Source organism: Macaca thibetana, chromosome 15 (genome assembly GCF_024542745.1).
Source record: "Macaca thibetana thibetana isolate TM-01 chromosome 15, ASM2454274v1, whole genome shotgun sequence".
Classification (NCBI taxonomy): Eukaryota; Metazoa; Chordata; class Mammalia; order Primates; family Cercopithecidae; genus Macaca; species Macaca thibetana.
Genome location: NC_065592.1, coordinates 52,752,228 through 52,779,569, shown reverse-complemented (window position 1 = coordinate 52,779,569; position 27,342 = coordinate 52,752,228). Strand labels below are relative to the sequence as shown.

The following is a 27,342-nucleotide window of genomic DNA, read 5'->3' as shown; positions in this document are numbered from 1 at the left end:
AGTAATGTTTGAGAAGCTTCATTAACTAATGATGTATACAAATAGGACCTGAGAGGTTTAGGAATTCAAATTCCAGCCTTAGGAATTGCCATCACCAAGGTAGGCCAGGACCCTCAGCTCCTTTCACCTTCACAAAAGGCAAAAGGCAGAGTGTTTCATATGAGGGAGTCTAGCTTAGTAAACGCAAATAAATCTCTGACAAAGTAAGGTTGTTTTACATGAGGACCCTAACCCTTCCTCCCTGACCTTTCCCCAGTTTCTGGAATTTTTTATTCCAGTGTGTGGGATAAGTCTCTGTGAACTTGTTTCCAACCCAGCATTTTTGTTCTCCGGGAACTTCAGGGAGCATGAGTGAATTTGACATATGCTGGCTTATCACACTGTGCCTGACACCTGGCTCTGTGCTATCTGCAAAACCAATAGAAATAGCTACAGGGGAACTTGTATGCATCTTGAACAACTTTTAATTTAGGCAGTTATCTTCTTCAAACAGACAGTTTGGGTCTCTACATTTCAATCATCAGGACTCTTCAGGACAAGCAAAAAGCCTCAGTAAACCAGTAAACACCACAGTGCTTATTTAGACCTGAACACTTTGATTAACGTTTACATACTGAGATAACCATGGAGAACAAGTAAACAGCCCATCCCTTGACTCACATAGATGAGCCTATTTACATACTGAAAATGGCACAAACTGTCCAGGATAGTGAGTCTATTTGGACCATGAAGGGAATATCACCACGCTTTTTCCCTTGTATAGTGATTGTTTTAGTATGTGTTGGGACATAAAGGAGAACTTGATGTGTTTGGGAGGAGCATCAGATGAGTGATAGGTATTTCAGAAAGAAGTTAGTTGACTAATGATACTGAGTAAGAGAAAAGAAAGAAAGGAATGTAAGTGGGAACATAGCCCTGGGGATATGTTGTGAGAAATCAGGACTTTAGTGTTATAGAATGAAAAGTCATATGCCATTGCAGAAAATTAGCGACAACTTGGTCAGAGTCTTGAAGTGTCAAGGAGTAATAAAATAAGTACAATAAAGAGAAGAATATTTACTAGTTGAAACCCTTTTCTGTTCCATATTTGCTTGTTTATATTGACTTTAACTTGCCTTCATTATAACATCCTTCCTACTCATTATGACGTAGCATTTTGATCAATGTGCAGAAACCAATGGCTATGAACTGAATTGTGTCACCCTCAGATCCATACATTGAAGCCCTAACCGCCAATGTTATTGTATTTCGAAATAGCTTTTTTAGGAGGTAATTATGATTAAATGAAGTCATAAAAGTAGGGTGCTAATTTAATAGAATTGGTGGCCTTATAAAAAATGAAACTCTCTCTCTCCCTCTGTATGCACTGAAGAAAGACCCTGTGAGGACAAAGAGAGAAGGTGTCCATCTACAACCCAAGCAGAGAGCCCTTACTAGATACTCACTCTTCTGCTGGCACCTTGACCTTAGATTTTCCAGCCTCCAGAAGGCTGAAAAACTTCTGTTGTTTAAGCCACCAAGTCTGTGGTATTTTACTGTGGCAGCCAGAACTGACTAAGATACCAACAATATTTTAAAGTTTCTCTAAATTAATATGACAAAATCTTGAACCAGAGCACTTAAAAAAATGAAGCTCAGTTATTTTCATCTCATTTCTTAGTTTCTTGACTGACAGAAATAATATCTTCTGGCCATTTCCCGTCACTTATGGTGATATTTTCCATTGGAAGAGTAGGCCTTGGAGGTCCTATTTTTCACAGCCATCTATCTGTCTCAATGCCATTCCATGGTCAGCCTTACATTCAGACCCCTCAGAATGGGCTCTTCATGATTTGCTTCAATTCTACATGTTGAATAACTATTTTACTGTTTCCCAAGTTTGTGTAGTAAAGGACTGAGCTATAATAATAGATGTAGGAGAAGGATAGGCTTCTATTATATGATTAATAATGCAACACTATTAATGAAATATTCAAAAGATGAGAGGCATAAATGCTGTTTTAGAACATTCAACAAAATACAATTTTTTAAGAAAGTATTTTATTTTTGTGTCTCAACAGATGAAATTCATAACCTTGTTTTCTGATAAGACAATTCAAACATACAAATCAATTACAACAATGTGCTTATCAGCTCCCCCTCCCACCCCTATATTTTAAAGCAACTGACAGTTTTGAAGGACACCAAGACAATAGGGCTTAGCTAAACAATATGGCAATTAAAAATGGCCCTCTAAGAAAATAATTACAATAGTTGTTGAAAAGAATTTGCCCTTTGAGCAAAACAGACTGAAAAGAATTATCATGAAATGAGAATTATAGCTTCTCTTCCAATAAAGGAGAAAAGGGGATGTATGTTAAAACAATGATACAGAAAGCTGGGGAGTCAGACTGAAAACAGAAAGCCCCAGGCAATAAATGTCTCCAATAAAATGCATCCCCTTGAAGATATCCATTCAAACTCTTGTTTCATATTGAAATAAATAACTGTTCCCCCACACCCAGCACCTGGAAGTGAATCATTTTTGTTCTGCTTTGTTAAAATTAATTTAATAATTTTTCCAATCCAGCGTCTCTCTGAGAAAGAGGTGTTGTTATGAATTTTGTAAAAGTCAATGACATTAAAGATAACCCAAGCCAATCGATGGCCAACACCATTTTAGATTCTAGCCATAAAGAGATTAGACATATTCTGGCAAACCTGGGGCTCCCAGGGAAAGCAGGGTTCATACTCAATGACATGTAGTTACTCTAATCCTGTAGCACCTTTCTACTAGGTCCCCAATTCTATATACCATTTCCTCATGCTTTTCATGGTAAGCCTCACAGCACCCTTGTGAGGTAGGTAGTGTTATGGTTATTTTGAGAGATGGGGATGCAGAGATGTTAAGTAGCTTGCCCATAAAGAAACATGAATCCAGTGACACAGCCCTAGGGACTCTCACTCCAGATCCTTGTCTTTTTAGTACTTAACTGTTCTGACTCCCTGAGAGTGGATCATTAAAGCAGGTAGGTCCTTAACGCCAGACTTGTGCCTGGCCAGGTGGACACTAAGGCCTATCTCTAAACCACATGATTTAGATGATAGAATGAGACACAAGTTGCAATCAATATGGAAGCCAAAGGAGTTAATGTGGAGAAACACAGGATTAATGTTTGAACAACAGTTTGATAATGACTTCAGTGATGGGCAGCTTGATTACTATGATAGTGGATACTCAGTAGATGTTGCATAATTAAATGAGTAAATGAATAAAAGGAGATTGTGCTTGGATAAGTGGAAAATTAAATTTTCTGTATCTTTTAAAACAAAGCTAGAGAAATATGATTTTTAACTTCTAATCAAGGATGAGAAGGAAAGAACTGAGTAGATTCCTGAATATTCTGAGGGCATGTATTTAAGCTAATTATTGGCGATATTTAAAAGATATAAATAGACATTTAAAATCATTTTCAATATACAGTGTATTTACTTATCAATTTGGAAACCAACTTAAGATCAATATTAGAGGAAGCGTGATATGCATAAACATCCATTTGCCTCTACAATTAAATTCTCTTATATATGCTTATATGATCATTGCCATTTATTTGAAATGCTTGTGTTCTCCAATTCTTATTAAATGTTCTTTTGAAAATATATTCAACCACCAGAACAATGAACTACTCTTCCCTAGACTCACCAGCCAGGATACATTTTTCAGTTACTTTCAGTTTCTGTGAACCCCTTTTTTTTCCCCCAGAAGACTCACAGCAGAAAACAGCTGTCCTGTACTGAAACCAGCCCTGCATTAAAGCCAGCAACTTTCTTACAGCAGTGCCATGAAGAGCTCTTGAGACCACTGAAGCACAGACCACTGGATTCTCCAGGTGTTGCTAAAATAGAAGAGCTTATAATAAATCAAGGTGGTGGAGCTGACTTGGTAATCTCTTTGCATTACACATTTGTTCTGTGCTCAGTGAATTAATTCCCTGTAGGATGTTTGTACTGATACAGTGTGAGGCTTAAAGAAACTCTGGATGCCACAGTATGAATTTGTGTGTGCGGGTTTGAAGAAGTGTTTGTTTAACTTTTATGAGAGCCCTGCATGTATAGAATGGATGTAACCTATTAGTCTTTTGTACATCCAGCTAATAGCCCATGGCTAAAGGAATAGACTAGATGTAGTGAATTGCCTCTGTGCTATGGTACTAGCATACTTTATCTCTTGTGCTTGGAAATAATATGAATAGTGATGTTGTAGTTAGAAAAGGGTTCACATAAATGTTACTTCTGCCTTAGATGGGGATCTGGTAAAAAAATTTATCTCCCAATGTGACAATACAAAATTATTCACTATAGATATAACTTTTACAATCACATAAAAGATTTAGGTATTTCAATCAAAGAGGTATGCTCTCTAGCGGTCTGTTCTTTTTGTAGAGACTCTCCTTGGATTTTCATCTCTGAGACCCTGACTCTGTAGTGATTCAGGTGAGTTCTTAGTTTTCTTTATTAGCAGACAAACAGAATAGTGAGAATCCACATATTTTCCATCTGCCTTATCTTTTCCCTTATCTTTTCTCCAGATGGTTCTTAGTAATATATATGTATATACGTGTCATTCTGCCATTAATACACATATACTATTTTGAGAGTTTGACATGTCCTGATTTACCAACGACAGTGTTATGGAATAAAACAATGCCTGCATAGCTATAATAAGGGATCTCCTTCCTAATCCATTTTTTGTGATAGAGGGTCATAATTTTTGCATTTGTTTATAAAAGTTGATGAAAGGCACCAGTGTGACGAGCCCTAGAAGCCAGTGTTTTCCGATTTTTCACCTATCCGTGGCAGAAATAGTAGGTAAACTTCCTCTCAGGTTTCTCAACTTTCTCCTTAACTTGGCTTTATTCTACATTAATCTTCATGTACTGTGTTTTAGGTCTGATAATGAAGTAATTAAGAAAAGAATATAGGGTTGTACAATAAGCTTATCTGCCTTAAAGGGAGTAGGTATAAACTCCTAATTTTTATTTCGACTGTATCAAACAACACAAAAACATTAACAGCCATCTAGCAAGGGCAGTATGCTCATGACTGAGAAAAATGAAAAGAAGAAACCAAACAAACACAAAACTATGATGAACTTCTAAATTTATGAGGTAATACATGACCAGAAAGTCTTTAAAGTGCAAAGCCAGAAGCCAGGCCACTGAGTTAAAAGTATGTTTAGCTTTCACTTCATTATATTATCTTCTTCCCATTGTTTAAGTACAAGTCCTGAAGTATTGGGACCATCTTATCCCTCTGATTGGTGAGTTTACTGGACAAGCTAACTCCTAATATTGATTGGCGAGATGTCTACCCAACACATTCAAAACTATGTTTATGGGAGATGGCTCTTGTTTAGTCTTACTGGTTTAGTAGCATAAAATAAAAGCCCACTGTCAGACATGCAACTCTGACCAGAACAGCTCTGGCATTAACAGAAAATTTTCAAGAAGAAATTCTCTCTCTAGGGGCAAGCTTTTCATTTTGCAATTAAAGAATAGCGGGCCAGGCGCAGTGATTCATGTCTGTAATCCCAGCACTCTCGGGAAGCCGAGGTGGACAGATCACGAGGTCAGGAGATCGAGACCATCCTGGCCAACATGGTGAAACCCCGTCTCCACTAAAAAAATACAAAAATTAGCCAGGCATGGTGGCGGGCGCCTGTAATCCCAGCTACTCAGGAGGCTAAGGCAGGATAATGGCTTGAACCTGGGATGGGGAGGTTTGCAGTGAGCCGAGATCGTGCCACTGCATTCCAGCCTGTCGACAGAGACTCCATCTCAAAGGAAAAACAACAACAACAACAACAACAACAACAGCAAAGGGACCTTTTCTGATTTCTTGCTAACAGTCTCAGTATTTGTGTGTTTGTTGCTTCCTGGAGGTGAATCCCAGGCTTTCTTGTTATCTAAGAAAGTGATTTCCAGGTACCATGACTGTCAGCTTTCTGCTTCCTTCTCCACCTCCTCCTTCTTCACTGGAAACCATCTAATGAGCCACAAGGAGAGTGAAGATGATACCCTAGATATGACGCCTGCCTGAACACATCTCCCTAAAGCCCGTTCCCTCAAGTACGGAGGTAAAGAGAGGGCACCTTCACCCGCAGCCCAAGAGGAGTTTAACAATTTTCAATTCATTTCCTCTTTAACACTAGACAATTTTCCCTTTCCCTTTTTAAAATTTGCTTGAAGACTAAAGATGTTTCTCTTTTTAATTTTTTTGTGCCTTCCTACTTGACACAATGTTTTGAATCGTTTGGCTGAGTGAAGGCTAATTCAGAAAGAAAAACTTGGTGGTGTTGTATGTTTGGCTTGCTGAACCCTTCAGTTCTTGCTCAAATAGATTTTAAGCCTTAAGTTATGCCCATTACTTGCTTATGTAATTAATTCACACGAATTTGGAGAGTTTTGCAAGTGATACAGGATTTAGCTCTACTAAAGTAGAATATCTGTAGAGTATGGTTGATATTACATAAATTTGGATGCCCAGCAGGTTGAACTATGACCCCTTTGTAACTTTCTGTAGCTGGATACCCTGTCTTTTGAATACTCTGAGTTGTCTCCACTCACTTTAGCATTTGAATGAGATTCCACTGGACCTGCTTCATCTCTGACAGTATTGGGGATTACTAATTAATACAGTGGTATCTCATGTTCCCTGTGAGACTCATATCACCTACTTCTGCCAATAAGAAAGTATTTTTATATGACTCCAGTTGTCTTGTATTGCATTTCATTTCTTATTAATACTTCAATGAATTTAACCGAGATGGCAGATGCTTAAGCCCTTTCATCAGCAAAGAAAACATGTTTTCCTAACTTATGTTACATGTTAATAAGTTAATTTGTTTTTACATGTTAAAAAACATGCCCACAACAATTAACCAATAATAATAGCTAATGAGATGCAAACCTAAATCAAGATACTTTTGTCATTAGCATCAATTTTTTGAAAACAAAAACTTTCAGGCATTTTTTTAGGAAAAGTTTTGCTAGGTTGTTATTAACTTTCAATCATGGGATATTCTCAAAATAGCATTTTGATAAAAGACATTAAAGGAAAACACAGATACACATTGTTTTTCTCCTGCTCAAGCTTATCAACTTTTAAAACAGTTATAATTTAAACACAAAAAAATCAAACCACCCTTCCCCACATATTTATTTATATATATATATATATAAACAATAGAAATTATGATTTGGGGCATTCTATACCATAAGGGAAAAACCTGAAGACAACTGTCTTGTGTATGAAGCAACTCAGGTGTTTGTGGTATACCTGATTTTATAACTGCGGAGAAAAAGACTATGTTTTCTTCCAAATAGCCTCTATACAAAGTTTGTCCATGATTCAATTCCAATCTCTTATCACACAGATACGTATATAAATCAGTTTGCTGTTGGACATACATTGTAAAGAATGAAAAAAAATTTTTTTGCAAGTCTGAATTAATCTCCTGTTTAATTATTTGATTATATTGTATTGTTGATTTTACTGAATATATTGCAGTGTAGACTAAAGATATTAAAGCAATTTAGAATAGGAGGTGTGCAACAAAATAAAGGAAGTTAACATGGCAACCAAATTTCTTTTTTTTTTTTGGTCCTTTTAGAACAGGCATAAAGTCTTTGACCCATCATCAGTATGGACAGTTATCTTTGGAACTTTACTGGAATTAAGCAATTTAGTAAAACAAATTTGCATTTTTTTGTTGTCTTCTAATGACTATTTTGCATATTAAAAGTAAAGTCTTCTTTAAAATGTGAAGTACTCCCTTGATTATGCCAGCTCTTTTCTCATTCTGCTAAGGCTATAAATAAAGCTTTCTATTTAAGGCTGGCATTATATCAACCCACCTGCTTCTGGAAGGGAGAGGAAAAAAATCAGAATCGCTCAACCTGCACATTGCTGTCAGCTTGTGATTATGTGAATGGTAAGTCTTAACTTTTAAAGTGTTATGTGAGATAGCTGGAGGGTTTTTTTTTTTTTTAAGCAATTTCCAGTTTAACAATTACCCAAGAATCTCAGTTACCAATGAAAGAAGACTTATCCCTGGAGAGAGCATTCATTGATGAGGATGGCAGCAGCTGAGAAGTGACAGTGGTGAGTAGGCAGAGCAGGAGAGTGAAGGATCATTTCAATTGCTGCATCAGGAAAGGAGGCAAGTATGTGGGGGAATACCAAAGCTTTTCTTCTTCTGTGGGCTGTCTCAGGGGACTTTAGTTCCTGCTTTTTCTCCTTCCTATTCAGGATGTTCTCCATGAAGAAGGGGGTCAGGGAGGGAGAAGAGGTATTAAAGACCTTGGTAAACTCGAGAAAGGCAGTCTGGGACGCATGCAAGCTTGTCCTGATCAAACTCCCAAATTTAGAAAGAGTAACATCAGCCCCAGTCCTATTTTAGAAAAATAAGCCTTTTACAAACATCTTAATTATGTATTTTGTTGTTGTTGGAAACATTTCATCCTAGGCCATTTGTTAAAAATCTCACACAAGATAAGTAAGTTCTAGTCCCTACCATTTTTTTGAGAAAACATGCAGTTACACTTAACTGTTCTCCAAACAGACAAACCAACTTCAGAGTCGAAAACCTGTCATTAATTGTTGATTTAAAACCTTGTTTACTTGGCTAAACCTTGCAAGCCTAGCCATATGGCCCCTGAACCCAATGTTTATTAGGTTAATTGAGCTAAAGATCACAGCAATCAGCTATCATTTTCATCTTGTAGACCTATGTTGTAAAGCTGTCCTTTCCCAGCTGGAGTGTAAATGAGAAGGCTCTTTTGGGAATGGCTTTTGAAGGCGAAAAGGGGAGCATCACTGAGATTCATGTCAAGTGTTTGCCAAAGTACCAGAAAACACCCTCTGTTGCCTAACCAAAATAGAAATTCAAAAATCAACAAATCAAATAATATTTCATTCCTCAAGGCTTTCTACACCCAAAGGCAGAATTCCCAAACTCCTCAATCAGAAAAACATCAAGGGTTTTAGCTGAAAGGAACTGAAAGGAGCTCCCAAAGCCAATGGCGGAAAATCAGTGGAAATTACCAGGCACATGATGTATGAGTCTAACCAACAGGGAATGTTAATTATAGTAAGAGATAATAAATCTTTACCTAAGTGCTGAGTAGAATGAATGCCTTTGGTTCCAAAGGTTTTGTTACTAGATTCAGATGCCACAAAATCCATTTGGGATAGCTCATGTGAGCTATAGGTGACTGGGTCATAGAAATAAAGGTATAAAAAGGATACCAGTGAAAGTCAAGGAAGAACATAATCTCTGATTCTTCTTCAGGTAGGAGATAATAACTATAAAAATTGGCAAGAAAGAAAACAGGATTAAAATGGATCCAAGTGTCTCCCTCTAACCTTCCTTAAATTCTTCATATATCTTTATGTTTGGTCTTAGACTTCTAAGCTGAAAATTATGTAATTATTTTCTTTCCTAGAAAGCCTCAAGACATATTCAGTGCTGAATGGCTTCTGAGCACATCCCCTGAAGTTAAAACAAATGTCTTGACACAAAGATGAAGAGAGACCCTGGAAGTAGAAGTTAATTTACATGGGACTCTACTCTTTTATTTCTCCAAGATCACATTCTCTCTTTTGTTCCTCTGATATAAAAATACATGTGTTTGTACCAGAGTAAAGTGATAAAAGTCAGGCCTCGATGCAAGTGACATTTAAATAATCCTTTTTTAAAGAGTCACAGAAGATTGCAACTTCTAAACTCCTGTAAGAACTGAGGAACACAGAATGTTTGACAGAATAATGAAGAAAAGAATCCATCCTAAATACTGTAGGGCAACTTCTGAATGTGTTTTTCCTAATAGGGAGTTGTCAGTAACAAGCAAAATTTCTCAGAAAGTTGAGCAAAACCAGAGTGGAATGAAAACCACTGGGATGAAATGCTGAGCCAAACAACAGTATTTCTTTCTAGGATACTTTGAAACAAAGCCTCTGGGAAGAAAATGACTCAGAGATGTTATATTTAAGCAAGTAAGTTGGCCCCTATGCTGGTATGAGCTTTTATGCTCTACCATGGTCTAGTTGATATAACAAAGAGTAATCAGAAGCCATGAGGGAAAATTCATGAATCCTTTTGTGAAACTGAGTACTAAAGCACCAGCGTTTCCGTCAATGGATACCAGAACTTTGCACGCTCAAAAAGGAACCCAAGATCTGCTCAGATAGTGGGAGTGTAGAAAATTAAATGTCTATTCAATTACCTATTAATCCATTACTATGATGGATGCTTCAGGCAAAAAGGTGCCAATTCCCCTGAAAATATCTGGTCAATATACTTTTATGATCTAAACACTGACACAGGCAATTTTTTTTGATAATCTATTGGAGGCCAAACAGTAATTTTACTCTTATTAGAAATATTAGATTTGGGAATACTTCAGAAGAGTACTATTCTAGTCTGAAGTTGACCAATCTGGGTTCTATGGAGCTCTAGTTTTTGAAAATTTATAGCATGAAAAGAAGTGCTTTCTGCTCATACAAATTAGTGAAGCCCGAAGATAAACAATATTAAACAGGATTCTTATTTACAGGACTTTCCAGAGAATTTATTAGGCTTATATAGATTTCGAATCTCTAAAGGTGGTTACAGAATGCATTTCCCCAATATACTGGGGTCAACAGGACTCTTTTTTTTTTTTTAGGAAGAATGATTAGAAATATCTGAAATAACTATTGTTCCACGGATCAGAGTATGGGACCTCTAAGAAAATTCATTCTCTTTTCTTCCAACAAAATGAAAATAACGAAATCTTTTAACTAAATATTTTTCATGGATGGGTACATTTTAATACAATTTCATTTCACTCAGCTGTTTTTGGCCAACTTTTATTTTGACAAAAGAGCAGTCAAAATCACAAAACCCTCTTGTTAATTGCTCAATGTTTCTCCCTCTTTTTTGACAATTAGTTGAATACTGCTTCACACAATGCTGCCACATAAAGATAGTTTCTATTAACTTTTGGAAGTTTTTTGGAAATCTCTAACTTTGTTCATTTTCAAATTTGAAAGGCCCCATTCCATTTGCACACAAGTTGGATTTGTGATAGAGTTTGCAGCAGAGCTTGATTTGCATTGTTTGATATAAGGTAATTGGCACAAATGGAAAATAGAATTCTAAAAGATCCGTAATAATCAGAAAAGTCAAATGAAAAATGACTTGAGCAGGCAATTCTTCAATCTTTCATCATATTTTCCACCCTTTATTAGGGGAGAAATTGGTTTAACTCTGTTGCTATCTGACTGGCAAAACAATTTCTGGGCTTGTCCTACTTTTATTGGGATCAATTTAATTTTATTAAAGTTCCTCAAAATTTCAAATTTTCAAATTTCAAACTAAAAAGAGCCAGTCTTTTGAATGTCAACCCGCCAATCCAATATGTCAAGAAGCAAACCCCAGATACTTTCTACTCCAGCTTACACGTTATTCAAAACGTAACCTATTTTCAGATCCCTCTTGAAATGGGAAAAGTATAGATATTTCCTATCAGTTCTACGCTGATTAAATGTGACATTTCATGAACACAGTCCACATTCAAAGCTTTATCAGATCACATAACCATATACTTTGAAAGTCATTCACTGAACATTTAGCCAAATGAAACTATGCCTCCTCTGAATCAGATCACTGGTGGTCATGGAATGACATCAGTTTTTATAAACTGGAATGTTTAACTTTGAGTAACAGACATTAATACAAACTGAATTGGACAAGTATCCTTGGGTCAGAGAGAGGAAAAAAATTCAGCACAACTTAACATATTTATAGGGTTATAATCTTGCTTTTTCCTCAGTGGAGAGAAAAAAGAAATCACTAAATGATTTTTAATCCATCTTGTTTTTTCTCAGTTCTTAGAAAACAAGACAAATTTCTCTTTATTACACACGATAATTTTCAAAGTAAAAACCAAAATCTAATTGGGAAGGAAGCAGGAAGAAACCCTGAAGTTGTCTATGCAAGGTAATACTGTGTGTACAGTATTCAAGTAGAGAACATCAGAGTGGCAGTAGCTAGATATTCCCTTGACTAGCAGCAATCTAGCACGTAGGCAACTATCATGTTTTAAACAAATCCTTGTTTGCATTAACATGTTATGTATTTATCACCCTGATTTGTGTTGGCATCTGAGAAGAACTCTTTCTTATTCAGAGAGCTTTTGAATATCTGAATTCTTGATCTTAGCTACTGGTGAATGTTATCCTATGGTTATTTGTAACCATTACCTCTTCTTCCATTTTCTATTAACCCACTAGTAGTGACTGTGGAAAGTAAAATCAAGGAGTGATTAAATGAATCATTTTCATTATTAACACCTACCTTGCATTTTACAGGTACATCTAGTGGTGTACCACCTTCTGGAGAAACCAAGGGCTTTGTTACAGTAAACTGGTCCAGTGTGATATTATCACAAGTATAAAAAATATTCCATTCTGTATCAAAACTAGGCACATGCCTTTATTTATAGTAACAGAAGTTAACAGAGTTGAGCAGTTTTGCCGTGGGTCCTGTTTCTTGGCATCCTACATCAGACAAACACATCTCTCAAAATATCTCCGCCCATAACTCCAGGGATCTAGTCTCAGGGTCATCTGTAGGTAACGGAAGGTGAAATCACACTTGGATCTACAGTGGTAACTAAAAGCACAACCTCTCATTCATATTGCTTTAAAAACATGTACAGCATATATGTTTCAAAAAAGGAAGAAAAGAATATAGTGATCTCTTTGTGGTACTGAACCAACAATATGGTATGATGCAAGGCTTTAACAAATGATAATCATAGATACAAATTTTTCTGTTAGAGTATGTTTTAGACAAATGTGTCTTTTAAATATGTAAATCCTACACTGTAGGTTGTTCTTTTTTATTTTTTTCTTTTGTTTTTGCAGTGGTAGAAAATGCTGAATAATTGTCCATGAGTGTGAGCCAAAGATTCAGGTTCATTACTGAGATCCCCAGAATGCCAATATTTGCAATGCAAACACTTAGTATCCCACTGTGTGAAGGGCTCTGACACATGCCTGCCTGCCTTTCGATGGAGAGTCTCCATTGGAAGTCCTCCTGCTTCCATAGACCCTGCTTTTGATACAGGGGCAGCTGCACACGGCTGCCTCTTAATCTAGTAATTTACTGTGCCATACTGTCTTACTGATGACCAACATTGATAGAGACAGTAGTGTGAGGGGCGGGCCTTCAAATCATTTTCATGTTGAACCTCCTGGGTCCAGCTACCTCCCCTTCCACAGCAGCACCATTGTTTTTCCTGGGCACATACTCAAGGTCAATGCTGTTTTTGTGCTTGCCCTTCCCTCGGCTCCACACAAAAAGGAGAAGAAAACAAAATAAAACCACTCCCAGGAATGTGAAGCAGCCCATAGCTGTAGACACCAGTATTGTTTTAAGGTCCAGGGAAAAAGTATTGGCATTGGTGCCATTGGAAATGGTGTCATTGGAGTCGGTCATGTACATAGGGGTCCTGTTCGCATAAAGAAAGCGATCTGAAGCGAATCCTTTCACAGTTAAGGAGGCTGTGAAGGTGTCATTCCCAGCAGCGTTGCTAGCAATACAAACATACATCCCACTGTCTTGATCCTGGGCAAAGCGGATTTCCAAGGTGCCATCACCCAACACGGTGGCTCTTCCATTGGACTTGGTGGTGATGAAACGCCTTCGGGGTGTCACCCAGGAAATCACAGGCTGCGGGTCTCCATCGGCACTGCATTCTAGCTGGACCGTCTGCCCTTCATCTACTAGCAGATGCTGCAACTTCTTTTCACGGATTTTGGGTTTTTTGCAGGTAAAGTAAAAAGAAAGGGCAGTGCTATGGAAATCCTTGAATGACCTCTCACGGATGGTGTCTGGGCCAGCACACATAGGTTGCTGGCCACCAAACTGCAGGGTGGGTTGTCGCTGCAAGATCCAGAGAAGGCGGCAGTCACAGGCCAGAGGGTTGTTGTTAATGCTCAGGACTTCCAGAGCCCTAGGGGAGGAGAACACATTCTCTTCCAAAGTTTCCAGCAGGTTCTGAGACACATTAAGGACGCGTAGGAAGCGGAGCCCTTGGAAGGAGTGAGGCTCAATGGTGCGAAGCTGGGCCCCCACTATATGAAGCTCCTGAAGGCGGATCAGGTCAGAGAACATGCCTGCTTCAATAGTGCTGATGGGATTGTAGGAGAGGTTAAGGTGAGTCAGGTATACCAGGTGTTTAAAGGCAAGGAAGGGTACAGTAGACAGATTGGTGTTGGTGATTGAAAGGGACGTGAGGTTGAGACCGTAGAGGCTATTGGCAGGCATCATATCCAGTAAAGGCCAATAGTCAATCTCCAGGTGTTTCAGGTGGAACAATCTTTTAAAGGCATACACAGGCATATTGTTGATATTGAGATGCTTCAGATGCAAGCTGATGAGGCTGCGGAGGTGGGAGAGGGCTTCTGTTGGTACTGCTGTTAAGTTGCATTTCTCCAGGGTGAGCTGCTCCAGGCTAAGTAGCCCACTGAATGCCCTATGTGATATATAAACCAAATCATTGTCCCCCACTTCTAGAGACTTCAGGTTATGCAGATCCTGGAACATGTAGTCTAGTAAAATGACAATCTTATTCTCACTAATGTCAAGCTTAGTGAGATTGGACAGCCCTGTGAATACCCCCAAAGGGACCAACTTTAGACGATTGCCTTTTAGGCGGAGGGAACGCAGGTTAAAGAGATTGTTGAATGCTCCTGGTTCCACATTGGCAATGATGTTGTCACTCAAGTCTATCTCTTCCAGCAGAGGATATGATATGAATTCTTCAGGGTTAACACTTTTTAGCCTGTTTTTACTGAGGTCCAAGATTTTGGTTTCGATGGGAATGCCTTCTGGGATGGCGATCAATCGCCTTCTGTGACAGCTAACAGATTTGTTCTGGGCAGAGCACTCACAGCGAGCAGGGCAGCCAATGGTGGATCCCATGAAGATTAACACCACAGCCAGACCCAGGAATGGCTGCCAGCATGATATGGCCGTGTGAAGCATGACTCCACTTCTTAGTCTACACCTTGGTCACGGGCCTGCATGCAAGGGGCAAAAGAAGGGAGGAAGAGAAGGCGAGTTAGGATCTAAATAGGTGAAGGGACACAAATAGAGCAGCAAATGTAATGGAAAGGATGCTGGATTTGGAATCAATCAGACCTGGGTATAAACCTGAGGGTTGACCCTCTTAGCAACATATGTTCTTGGTCAAGTTATTTCATCTCTCTGTATTTTAGATTTCCTGGCTGTGAAATGGGGATATTGGGGATAATAACAGTAATAGCTTCCCAGAGTTGCCATGACAATTTCAATGTTTGACAAGTATAATGAGATAAAGACAATGTGTGACACAGACTGAGACAACACAGTATAAATTTCACACTCAAAGGCTCTATTTTAAATTCAAATGAAAGAAACAGAGGTCAACAGCTAAGAAAGCAGTTCAGTTTGAATCAGTGTCTGCATCACTAATGTTTAGGATATCATCCTCTATTCAAAACAAAGCTAACAGAAGTTTCATTCAATATCAGGCCTTTAGGTGCAACATACAAAACAAAGTTATGTTCAATGCAAGGTGTTGGAATGTTTTTCTTCATGTATACATTTTCTACTTTTAACCTTTGAATGTTAATGTATCTTTCATAATTTAGCAAACTTTAATTTATGAAGGGATTTTCTTATTTGAGGCAAACAGAAGGTCCTCCAAGTATGCCTGTATTGTTTTTGTGTTTCTCATAGGAATGAGGCAGAATCAAGGTACAGGATGCCTATAATAAAAAATGCCATTTTAAATGATTTTGAGATAAATATTGAGGAATGGGAAGAGAAATAACTTTCAGAAAAATATCTTGTAATGATAAATGAACTATCCCTCTTTCACATTCAAACAAACTCAGTGCACCTGTTAAAGTGAAATTAAATAGGTAGCAAAAGAGATCGGAAATGAGTATGTTTTAAATGTGGATAGTTTAGTAGACACTGAATTCAGCTGAATAATAAAAGGTGTATTACTGAGCTCTACTTTTCAACTTGGGGTTCTCAGGGGTATGCTTTATCCATGAACACCATATTTTAATTAAGGTTAAGTAGTTTGAAACAATACTTTTAGATAAAGAAGTGTTTTATAAACTTCAACATTCATTCCTGAACTATAAAGGAAAAATTAGTAAGAAAATAATTATCCAATTACAGTGTTTACATATATATCTATGTCTACAACCACAGTATGTCTTTTTTTTTTTTTTTTTTTTTTTTTTGAGACGGAGTCTCGCTCTGCCGCCCAGGCTGGAGTGCAGTGGCCGGATCTCAGCTCACTGCAAGCTCCGCCTCCCGGGTTCACGCCATTCTCCTGCCTCAGCCTCCCGAGTAGTTGGGACTACAGGCGCCCGCCACCGCGCCCGGCTAGTTTTTTGTATTTTTTAGTAGAGACGGGGTTTCACCGTGTTAGCCAGGATGGTCTCGATCTCCTGACCTCGTGATCCGCCCGTCTCGGCCTCCCAAAGTGCTGGGATTGCAGGCTTGAGCCACCGCGCCCGGCCAGTATGTCTTATATGTAAACAAATTTATGAATAAAAATAACAAGTAGGATCAAACTTAATGGTGAATCACTAAATCACTAGAAAATTTTCCTACAAATGTAGAAACAAGGCAAAAACTCAGAAAGTGCTAGCCTATCAGTTAGATAGGAAGATAAGAGTTATAATTTTTGGAAAATATGTGGCAAAACTATCATTATTCACAGATCAAATTAATGTCTGTCATGAAAACCAATGGAAATCAACTAAAAATGATTAGAACAGTAGAATAAGTGAATTAGCATACTACACAATAAATATTTTTAAAAAATTATTTTCTTGTCTACACAAATAAACCATTTAGAAAATACTATTGTAAAAATTATTTGTCATGGCATCTCTGAAAAACATCAAATTCCTTAGTATAAACTTAACAAGGAATACATAGAACTAATGACAACTATTAAACCCCATCAAGAATCAAAATAACTTACTAAAAGAGGGATGTACTATGTATTTAGAAAGATTAAATATTATAAAACATTAATTTCTTTTTCCATAGAACACACATTACAAAGAATAATGTTTTAAGCTTGAAAAATTCATTCTAAAGTTCATTTGGAAGAAAATATATATGAAAATAATCAGAAACAGTACAAAATTTATGAAAATACCTGCCATACAATGCATTCAAACATGAGATACAAAACTAATAATAAATCAGCATGCTATTGACACAAAAATAAAGTCAAGAAAACAAAAAGTAAGCAATTATTGAAAAGTCAGTTTATGTTAAAGGTGGCATTTTAAATCAGTGAGAAAAATACACATGATTGACTTGATACTTTGTGGGAAAATTTGCATACTAACTTTACTTCTTCCAATAAAGTAAATTCCAGATGAATTAAGGATTCAAATGTAAGAAGAAAACAGGTACTAGAAGAAAATTCAATAATTTTATAATATTAGAGTTAAGTAGCATTTTCTGTGAATAAAGCTAGAAACCAGGAAGAAAGATAATGATTCTATTGTATACATTTTTAAAACTTGGTATAACAAACAAGCATATAACACACACATGTGATTGCTACACTGGAGAATATATTTAAAACATATGTAATAGATAAAAAGGTGAATGCCAATAGAAAATTAGGAAATGAGTATAATAAAATTAGAAATACCCAGTAAGTATATGAAAAGGTGATTAACTACTAGTAAACAAAGAAATGCAAATTTAAAAATAGGGGTATATAATTTTTGCCTGTCATATTGATAGAGTTTGATAATCATTTTTAGCCAGAATTAACAAGGGTAGAAAATGAACATTCACATACTGATATAAAGAATATAAACTGGACATTAATTGATATACTAGATTTAAATATATCTAAGTTCAGTATGTTCATTTCTTTGACCGATTTTATTCCTATTTCTAGAAATGTATCATTAGAAAATAATTGAACTAATATACATATGTTTGTTACAGGTTTGTCTACAATAGAGCAAAATGGAAATATGTAACAGTAGGAATTTAGTCATGTAAGGTATAAAACAGCCATACAGTAAAATACCATCTAGCCAATACACCGTAACCCTTGACTGCTGATATGGTTTGGCTGTGTCCCCACCCAAATCTCAGCTGGAATTATAATTCCCATAATCCCCACATGTTGTGGGAGGTAACTGAATTGTGGGGTGAGCACCCCCATGCTGCTGTTCCTGTGATAATGAGTGAGTTCTCACAAGATCTGATGGTTTTTATAAGGGGCTTTTCCCTCTTTGTTCATTCTTTCCCTTCCTGCTGCCATGTGAAGGAGGATATGTTTGCTTCCTCTTCAGTCATAAGTTTCCTGAGGCCTCCCCAGCCACGCTGATCTGTGAGTCAATTAAACCTCTTTTCTTTATAAATTACCCAGTCTTGGGTATTTCTTCACAGCAGCATGAGAACAAACTAATGCAACTGTATACTTACTAACATGGAAAATGAAATGATATATACTATACCCACATTTGTATGTATGAACATATTTATATATATGTATATATATACACGTATGAAAGGAAAAAACTGGAAGGATGTAATAAAGATGTTGACAATAGTAACTTTTTGAGCTGGTGGGATTAATGGTGATTTTTACTTTCTTTTTATAACATTATTAATTCTGAATTTTTTCAAAAATATACCTGTATTACTTTTATAATTAGAAAAATATTTTAATTTTTGAAAATGTTTTCATTGATACGTATTTGTACATATTTATGTGACAATGTGATATTTTGTCACATGCACAGAATTTCTTACACACATAGAATGTGTAATGATCAAGTTAGAGTATATAGAGTATCCATCACCTTGAGTATTTATCATTTTTATGTGTTGGGAACATTTCAAGTCTTCTAGCTGTTTTGAAATACACAATATTATTAACTACAGTCACTCTACTGTGGAACATTAGAACTTATTCCTTCTATCTAACTGTACATTGGTACCCATTAACAAACCTCTCTTCCTCTCCTCCCTTGCTCCTGGCCACAGTTTCCAGTGTCTGGTATCTATCATTCTACTTTCAACCTCCATGCTATCAATGTTTTTAGCTCCTACATTTGAGTGAGAACATGTGATACTGCCTTTCTGTGCTCGGCTTAATTCACTTAATGGCCTTCAGTTCTATCTATGTTGCTGCAAACAACACTTTATACTTTCTCTTTGGTCGAATAGTATTTTATTGTATATAAGTACTACATTTTCTTTATCCATTCATCTGTTGATGGACACTTAGACTGATTCTGTATCTTTGCTACTGTGAATAGTGCTGCAATAAACATGGGGGTGCAGATATACCTTTGATATACTGTGCATTAGTCCATTTTCATGCTGATGATAAAGACATACCCAAGACTGGGAAGGAAAAAGAGGTTTAATGGACTTACAGTTCCAGCAGAGGGATTGCTGGATCATATGGGCGTTCTATTTTTAGTTTTTCCGAGAAATTTTCATACCGTTTGCCATAGTGGCTGTACTAGTTTACATTTCCACCAACAATGTTTAAGAGTTCCCTTTTCTGCACATCCTCACCAACATAAATTATTTTTTGTCATTTTAGTAATAGCCATTCTAACTCGGGTAAGATGATCTCTCAGTGTGGTTTTGATTTGCATTTCCCTGATGATTACTGATGTTGAGCATGCATTTTGTTTTCATATTCCTGTTAACTACTTGTATGTCTTCTTTTGAGAAAATGTCTACTGATGTCCTTGAAATCATTTTGACATTCAACAAGTCAAACATATCCTTCTTCACATGGATATGTTTTATAATAAAAGATAAAATTGCACAGCTTTTTAAAAAAGGTTCAACTAAGTCATTTATTTAAATGTCTAATGCACAGAATAATTCATAGAAAATTATAATTTATTTAGTTACCTTGACATTATTCCTCCCTCATCAATTTCTCTACCTCAAAGAAGGTGGACTTTTAGGTATTAAAGAAATATTGTGATCATATTTACCACCTAAATTAAGAAGAAAACTTAAAACATGTCAATGGTTTGATTTCAAGCATACAGCCCAATGAATTTAGAAAAATGTTTACACCTTTGTAAGCACCATCATAATCTGATACAGAACATTACCATCATCCTCTTTACCTCTTTTCAGTCTATTCCCACCTCTGTTACTGGCTTAAAGTAAGCACTGATCTGTATTGTCACTATAGATTAGTATTCATTTTATAGAATTTTATATCAAAGAAATCATATAATATATACTCTTATATCCAGCATCTTTCACTCAGCATAATGTTTTTGAGATTCAACCATGTTGTTGCTTGTAACAGTAGTTTGTTCTTTATGTCTGGTGGTATTAGGTTTTGTCACAAATTGCTTATTAACTCAACTATTTTTGGAAGCTTGGACTGTGTCCAAGAGCTGCTATGAATACTAATATAGACATCTTTGTGCATACTTTTTATTTTTCTTAAATATATACCTAGAAATTGGCCTTATAGGTCATAGGGTAGGAATATGTAGAGTATTTACAAGAAACAGGCACATCATTTTCCAAAGAGATTATACCATTCAACATTTCCACTAGCAACGCAAGGGAGTTTCATGTGTTTCATATCCCCTCCGACATGGATACTGAGTTTTTTTTTTTTTTTGAGATGGAGTTTCGCTCTTGTTGCCCAGGCTGGAGGGCAATGGCACGATCTTGGCTCACCGCAATCTCTGCCTCCTGGGTTCAAGCAATTATCCTGCCTCAGCCTCCTGAGTAGCTGGGATCACAGGCGTGTGCCACCATGCCTGGCTAATTTTGTACTTTTAGTAGAGACAGGGTTTCTCCATGTTGGTCAGGCTGGTCTCGAACTCCCAACCTCAGGTGATCTGCCCGCCTCGGCTTCCAAAATGTTGGGATTACAAGCATGAGGCACCATGCCCAGCCAACTGTCTTTTACATGTTATCCATTCTTGTGGGACTGTATTATCTTATTGCATTTTCCTCGTAACTAGTGATGCTGAGCATCTTTTTGTCTGCTTATTGCCCATTTAGGTAGATTCTTTGGTATATTTTATGTTCAAACATTTTGCTCACTTTTAATTGTGTTTTTAAATTATTGAGATATAAATGTTATGTATATATTCTAAATATAAGTTCTTTATTAGATATGTGTATTGTGATACTTTTTGCTCATCTATGGTTTACCTTTTTGTTTTCTTCATATTTCTTAAAGAGCAGAAGTTTTAAAATTTAAATCCATTTTAACATTTTTTTCATTTATGATTTATCCTTTTTGTGTTTTATTTAAGAGCTCCTTGCCTATGCCAATGTCTTGAAGATTTTCTCCTATGTGTTCTTCTAGAAATTTTTATAGTTTTATTATTTACAATCAAGTCTGTGATCCATTTTGAATTAATTTTTTATATGGTATGAAGTAGGGAAAAAGATTTGTTTTTCCTCCTACAGCTTTCTAGTTTTTTTTGTAGTGTTATTTCTTAAAAAGACTTTCCTTTCTGGCCAGATATGGTGGCTCACACCTGTAATCCCAGCATTTTTGAAGGTTGAGGTGGGAGGATTGCTTGTGGCCATGAGTTTGAGATCAGCCTGGGCAACAGAGCAAGATCCCGTATCTACAAAAATAAAAAAATAAAATAAAATAGCCAGGCGTGGTAGCACACATCTGTATTCCTAGCTACTCAGGAAGCTGAGGTGGGAGAACTGCTTGAGCCAAGGAATTTGAAGCTGCAGTAAGCTGTGATCGCCACTGCACTCCAGTCTGGGTGACAGTGAGACCCTGTCTCTACAAAAATATAAATAAGTAAATAAAAATAAATAAAAAATACTTTCTTTTCCCTATAAAATTACCTGGGGACATTTATCAAAAAAAATCAATTGACCATATACGTACATTTATCTCCATTTCTGTTTTTGATTCTGTTCCACCAGAATAGATACAGTACATACAGCTGTACTGGATTACACCAGCACAGCTGTCTTGGTTACTGTAGCTTTTATTTTTTGTTTGTTGCGAGAGAGTCTTGCCTTGTCACCTGCCTGGCTGGTGTGAAGTGGTGCAATCTCGGCTCACTGCAACCTCCGACTCCCTGGTTCAAGCTATTCTGCCTCAGCCCCCCGAGTAGCTGGGATTACAGGCACGCACTACCATGCCCGGCTAATTTTTGTACTTTTAGTGGAGACAGGGTTTCACCTTATTGGCCAGGAGGGTCTTGATCTCCTTACCTTGTGATCTGCCCGCCTCGGCCTCCCAAAGTGCTGGGATTATGGGGGTGACCCATGGCGCCCGGCCACTGTAGCTTTTTAGCATCAGTTTAATTCTTGAAATCAGATGGTGTTATTCATGAAATTTTTGTCTTCTTTTCAAAAAATCCTTTGGCTTTTCTAGATCATTTGAATTTCCATATAAATTTTGGCATCAACTTGACAATTTCTAAAGAAATTTTCTGTGATATTGACAAAAATTGTGTTGATTCAATTAATAAATCTATGGAGAATAGGTATTATAACAATATTGAATAATTTTCCAATCCATGAATGTTGTACTAACTTCATATCTTTAGGTATTCTTTAATTTACTTCAGCAAATATTTTATCACCTAGAAATAGACAGTTTCATTCCTTCCTTTCTAATTTGTATACCTTTATTTTTTTGTGTCTTTCACATTTGTTAGTACCTCTCGTCCAATGTCAAATAGAAGTGCTGAGAGCTATCTTCCCTCCTTTCCTAATCTTAGAGGAAAATTATTTTGTTTTTCACCATTAAGTTTGATGTTAGCTGTGGGTTTTTCATAGATGACCTTCGTTAAGATAAGGAAGTGTTTTTTTCTTAGTTAACTAAGATTTTTTAAAAATGCAAGTGAGTACTGAATGAAAAAATGCTCTTCTGTATCTATGGAGATGATCTTATTGTTTTTCTCCATTATTCTTTTAATATGGCAAGTAATGCTGATTAATTTTTGAAGATTAAACCAACCTCACATTTCTGGGATAAACCTTACTTTGTCATTTATTGAACATTGTATTTGTAATATATTTTTTAGGATTGTTCTGTTAATATTTGGTCAATAGTTTTTCTATTTCATGAGAATTTTTATCTAGTTTTTAGCTTCTTTGTGATGTATCTGTATACTTTTAGTTTCAGAGTACAGTAGTCCCTCCTTATTCGTGATTTTGCTTTCTGTGGTTCATTATAGTGGTCAACTGTGGTCCAAAATCAGGTGAGTACACTAGTTATTTTAAGGGAGACTGAGAGACTACATTCATATAAATTTTATTATAGTATATTTTTATAATTGTCCTATTTTATTAGCAATTTTTAAAATCTTGTGTTGTGCCTAATTTACAAATTAAACTTTATCATAGGTGTGTATACATAGGGAAAAACAGTATTTGTAAGGTTTGGTACTATCTGCAGTTTCAGGCATCCACCAGGGAACTTGGAACGTATACCTTGTGGATAAGGGGGACTACTGCAATACAGTTCTCACAAAGCCAGTTAGAAAGTATTCCTTGATTTTTGTTCTCTTTTTCCTGAAGAGTTTGTATAGAATTTTTATTATTTCTTTCACAAATATTTGGCAGACCTTACCAGTGAATCCAAATAGACGCTAGAATTTCTGTGTTTGAATGTTGTAAAATACAAATTGATTTCCTTGCCAGATACTGGACTCTTTGTATGTTCTCTTTCCTTTTGTGTCAGTTTTGGTAATTTGTTTCCTTCAAGAAATTTTGTTATTTCATCTAAGCTGTTAAATTTATTGTCTGAAGTTGTCATAACCTTCCCTTATTATTCTAATGTCTGAAAATCTATGTTATCTGTTTCATTCCTGGCATCAGTGAGTTGTGCCTTTCTTTTCTCTTGATAAATCTAGAATTTTTTCAGTTTTATTACACTTTTCAAAAGGACCAAATTTTGCTTGTATTGATTCTCTACTGTGTGTCATTTTTATTTCATTAATTTCTGTTCTTATCCTTGTTATTTCTGACTATTTATTTTGTCTTTATTCCAGTCTTTTAATTCATTTTAGCTTCCTAAGATTAGATAATTTTGGACCTTGCTTTTTCACTGATGTAAGGTCTAAAAACTATAAATATCCCTTTCTACATTGCTTTAGCTACATTTCGCAAATTCTGATTTTTTATAAAATATCATTCAGTCAGAAACGTTTTCTAATTTACTTTGTGCTTCCTTCTTTGTCCCATCTAAATCATCTTCTAAATACCCTCAAAAAATTCCCTTCTTTAGGATTTAGTTGGTTTATTCTTAAATATTTAGGTCTTCTTCTAAATATATTATTATTTCTAATTTAATTCTGTGAGGTCAGAGAATACACTATGAAAAATTTCCAATCTTTTGAAATCTACTAAGATTGCTTTATTAGACCAGCATATGATCCCATCTTGCTGCCAGGCCATGTGCACTTGAAATGGATATGAATTTGTACTTTTTGGGTGAAGCAGTCTTTAAAAGTCATTAAGGCTAATGTGGTTGACTGTGTTGTTCAGCTCTTCTAAATCCTTATTTTTTCTAAGTTATGCTGTCAATTCCTGAGAAATGTGTATTAAAATCTCTAAGAAATGGGTATTAAAATCTCTAACTATGAATGTGAACTTGTCTACATCTTCCTAAGTTCTATAGGTTTGGGTTTCATGCATGTTAAAGCTCTGATACTAAACACAAGTTCAATTTCTGATGTATCAATCACTTATCATTAGGAAGAATCCATATTTGTCTCTAGTAATGCTCCTTGTTTTTAAGTCATCTTTGTTGGGGTAATATATTGGGGTTTATTTCATTTTGGTTCATTAATTTTCAGAAAATAAGATATTAAAATATATGAATAAAAGGAGAATACTCAAGAGAACAACAGGAACAACCAGCTTCCTTCCATTTTGAAATTAAGATTTAAAAAAAACAAGCTGTTAAAATCTGGTTGCTCTTCTAGTCTAATATGTTGAGAAACAGAATCCTAGAGCTGAAATTATTTTCAAATAATTATGTTTCAGTATTCACAGTCCACTGGAAACACACTTGAAGCCAAATATTTCCTGGCAGCAGAGGCGAAATGATAATATTCAATAAAACATGACCTGAGAAGTATCTAAAAGACAATATTGGCTTTGCCATTGAGGATTCCCTATCTTGCAGCAATAATTTCCCCACAGCAAGTACCCTTTGCCTGTTTCACAGTATAGCTTTCTGCTGTTTTCCTTAAGGTGTGATTCAGTCATCTGTAACACTCTAGCTTTCTTAATGTTTTTGTGGTGTATCTTTTTTTTTTTTTTTTTTTTTTTTACTTTGTACATACATGTGATTTTGTATTTAAAAAGCTTCTCTTTTTGACAGCATGTAGTTATTTGTTGCTTTTGAATCTAGTCTCAATCTCTGTCTTTTGTTATATTGCTTAGTCCATTTAAATTTAATATAGTTATTGATATGGTTGCACTTAGGGATGCCATTTTGCTATTTGGTGTCTATTTGTCCCTTGCATTTTTTGTTCCTGTCTTTTTCATTTCTTGCCTTATTCCCTCTGATTTTTTTTTAGCTTTGTATTTTGATTCCTCTTTTGACTTTTTAATTTATATTATTTTTATTTATTCCTCTAGGGATTAAAGTATACAGATGGTCTCCAATTTATAATGGTCGATTTATAATTTTTCAACTTTACAATGGTGTGAAAGCAATATGCATTCAGTAGAAACTGTATTTTGAGTGCCCATACAACCATTCTGTTTTCCCATTTCAGTGCAGTGTTCAATAAATTACATGAGATATTCAATACTTTATTACAAAATAGGCTTTCTGTTAGATGTTATTGTCCACCTTTAGGCTAATGTAAGTGTTCTGAGCACATTTAAGGTAGGCTAGACTAAGCTATGGTGTTTGGTAGGTTAGGTATATTAAATGCATTTTCAATGTAATAATATCTTCAACTTGTAATAGGTTCCTTGGGATGTGATCCCATCATAAGTCATGGAACGTCTGTATATCTTCATCACAGTCTACTTCAATATTGAATTGCTTCAAAGTAAAATATAGGAGCTCTGCAACAGCATATTTCCATTTATACTCCTCCTCTCATCCTTGGTGGAGACAGGTACAGGCATAGGGAATAGTGTTTGCAAAGATGTGGAGACAATAAGAAACACTCTACAATTGGGGACACAGTAGTTCAGAATGGTTGGAACAAAAACTGAGGAGAGAAAAGAGGCTGAAGAGGTAATTAGAGGAATGATTTACAAGGGGCTTGTAAACTGTGATAACCTGTTTACACTTTATCCTGAGAGCAATGGCAAGTCATTAAAGTGTTTTATGCAAAAGAGTGATATGATCAGATTTACATTTTGGAAAGATTAATCTGATTCCAACATGAAAAATAGACTTGCAGAAAAGAAAGACTTGAAGCTGATAACTCAGGAGACTGTTGTGTTAATTCAAGTCAGAAAAAAACAGTGGTTACTCTCAGGGTTATGGGTGTAGGCTTAGGTAAATGGACAAATGCAAGAGGTATTCTGAGGCATGACAGAAATGCTTCACAGCTGATCCGCTGTGGAGGGTGTATGAGAGGATAAGCAAAGATTATTTCCACTCTTTTGACAACTGGGTGAGACCTGGTGTCCTTCACCGAGATGGAGAATTGAAAGCAGCATGAGGAATTCCTGGTTCCCTCAAAGGTGTCCATCAATAGACTAGACCAAAATGTGTGGGGTCCCTGGGCAGATTAATGATTTTTCCACTCCTTAAAAAGAATATTTTTTTGTAATAGCTTTTAGAATTTCTTTGGTAGGGCAGGAAAATAGATTTTCAATTATAATCAGATGACTCTATGTCCAACATAAAAGTTTTATGATATACTTCGTACTTTCCAATTCGTTTTTGAATTGATGGTAAAGTGTGAGTCATATTTTATAAATTCCACTGGAGACTACTGTCTTCTTTGGCAGAATTTGCCCAATCTGCCCATCACCAGTTAAATAAAATAATTGGCATCTTATTTCTGATTTATTTCAATAGTGGTTAAGAGAAAGTTTATTATTTACATTCCTTAATTTTGCTGTAAGTATGTCTGCCGTGGAAGACAGTATCTAACTAAATCATGGGCAAAACTTAACTGGAAAGGAGCTCAACTAAGGTGGATCAATTTCAGCTCCAAAGTGAAGGACTGCCAAAAAGAAGGGTGGATAAGTACCCCACAAGCCTGCTGTAGACGAGGTCCCTCTACATCTGGAACTGTTCGCCC

At 36.1% G+C, this 27,342-nt stretch overlaps 1 protein-coding gene across 1 annotated transcript; it reads right to left on the bottom strand.

The window, feature by feature from the left end:
• Nucleotides 1–2,856: 2,856 nt before the first annotated feature.
• LINGO2 (leucine rich repeat and Ig domain containing 2) lies at nucleotides 2,857–15,656 on the bottom strand. The gene is made up of 2 exons (XM_050759633.1): nucleotides 12,380–15,656; nucleotides 2,857–9,345 (listed from the first exon to the last, which is right to left on the bottom strand). Exon 1 carries the CDS (start codon nucleotides 15,074–15,076, stop codon nucleotides 13,256–13,258), a length of 1,821 nt encoding a protein of 606 aa, XP_050615590.1. The 5' UTR covers nucleotides 15,077–15,656; the 3' UTR covers nucleotides 2,857–9,345; nucleotides 12,380–13,255.
• Nucleotides 15,657–27,342: the final 11,686 nt, after the last annotated feature.

What these genes read in the sequence shown, in the direction of transcription:
- LINGO2 (XM_050759633.1), bottom strand. Translation starts at nt 15,076, where the DNA reads ATGCTTCACACGGCCATATCATGCTGGCAGCCATTCCTGGGTCTGGCT.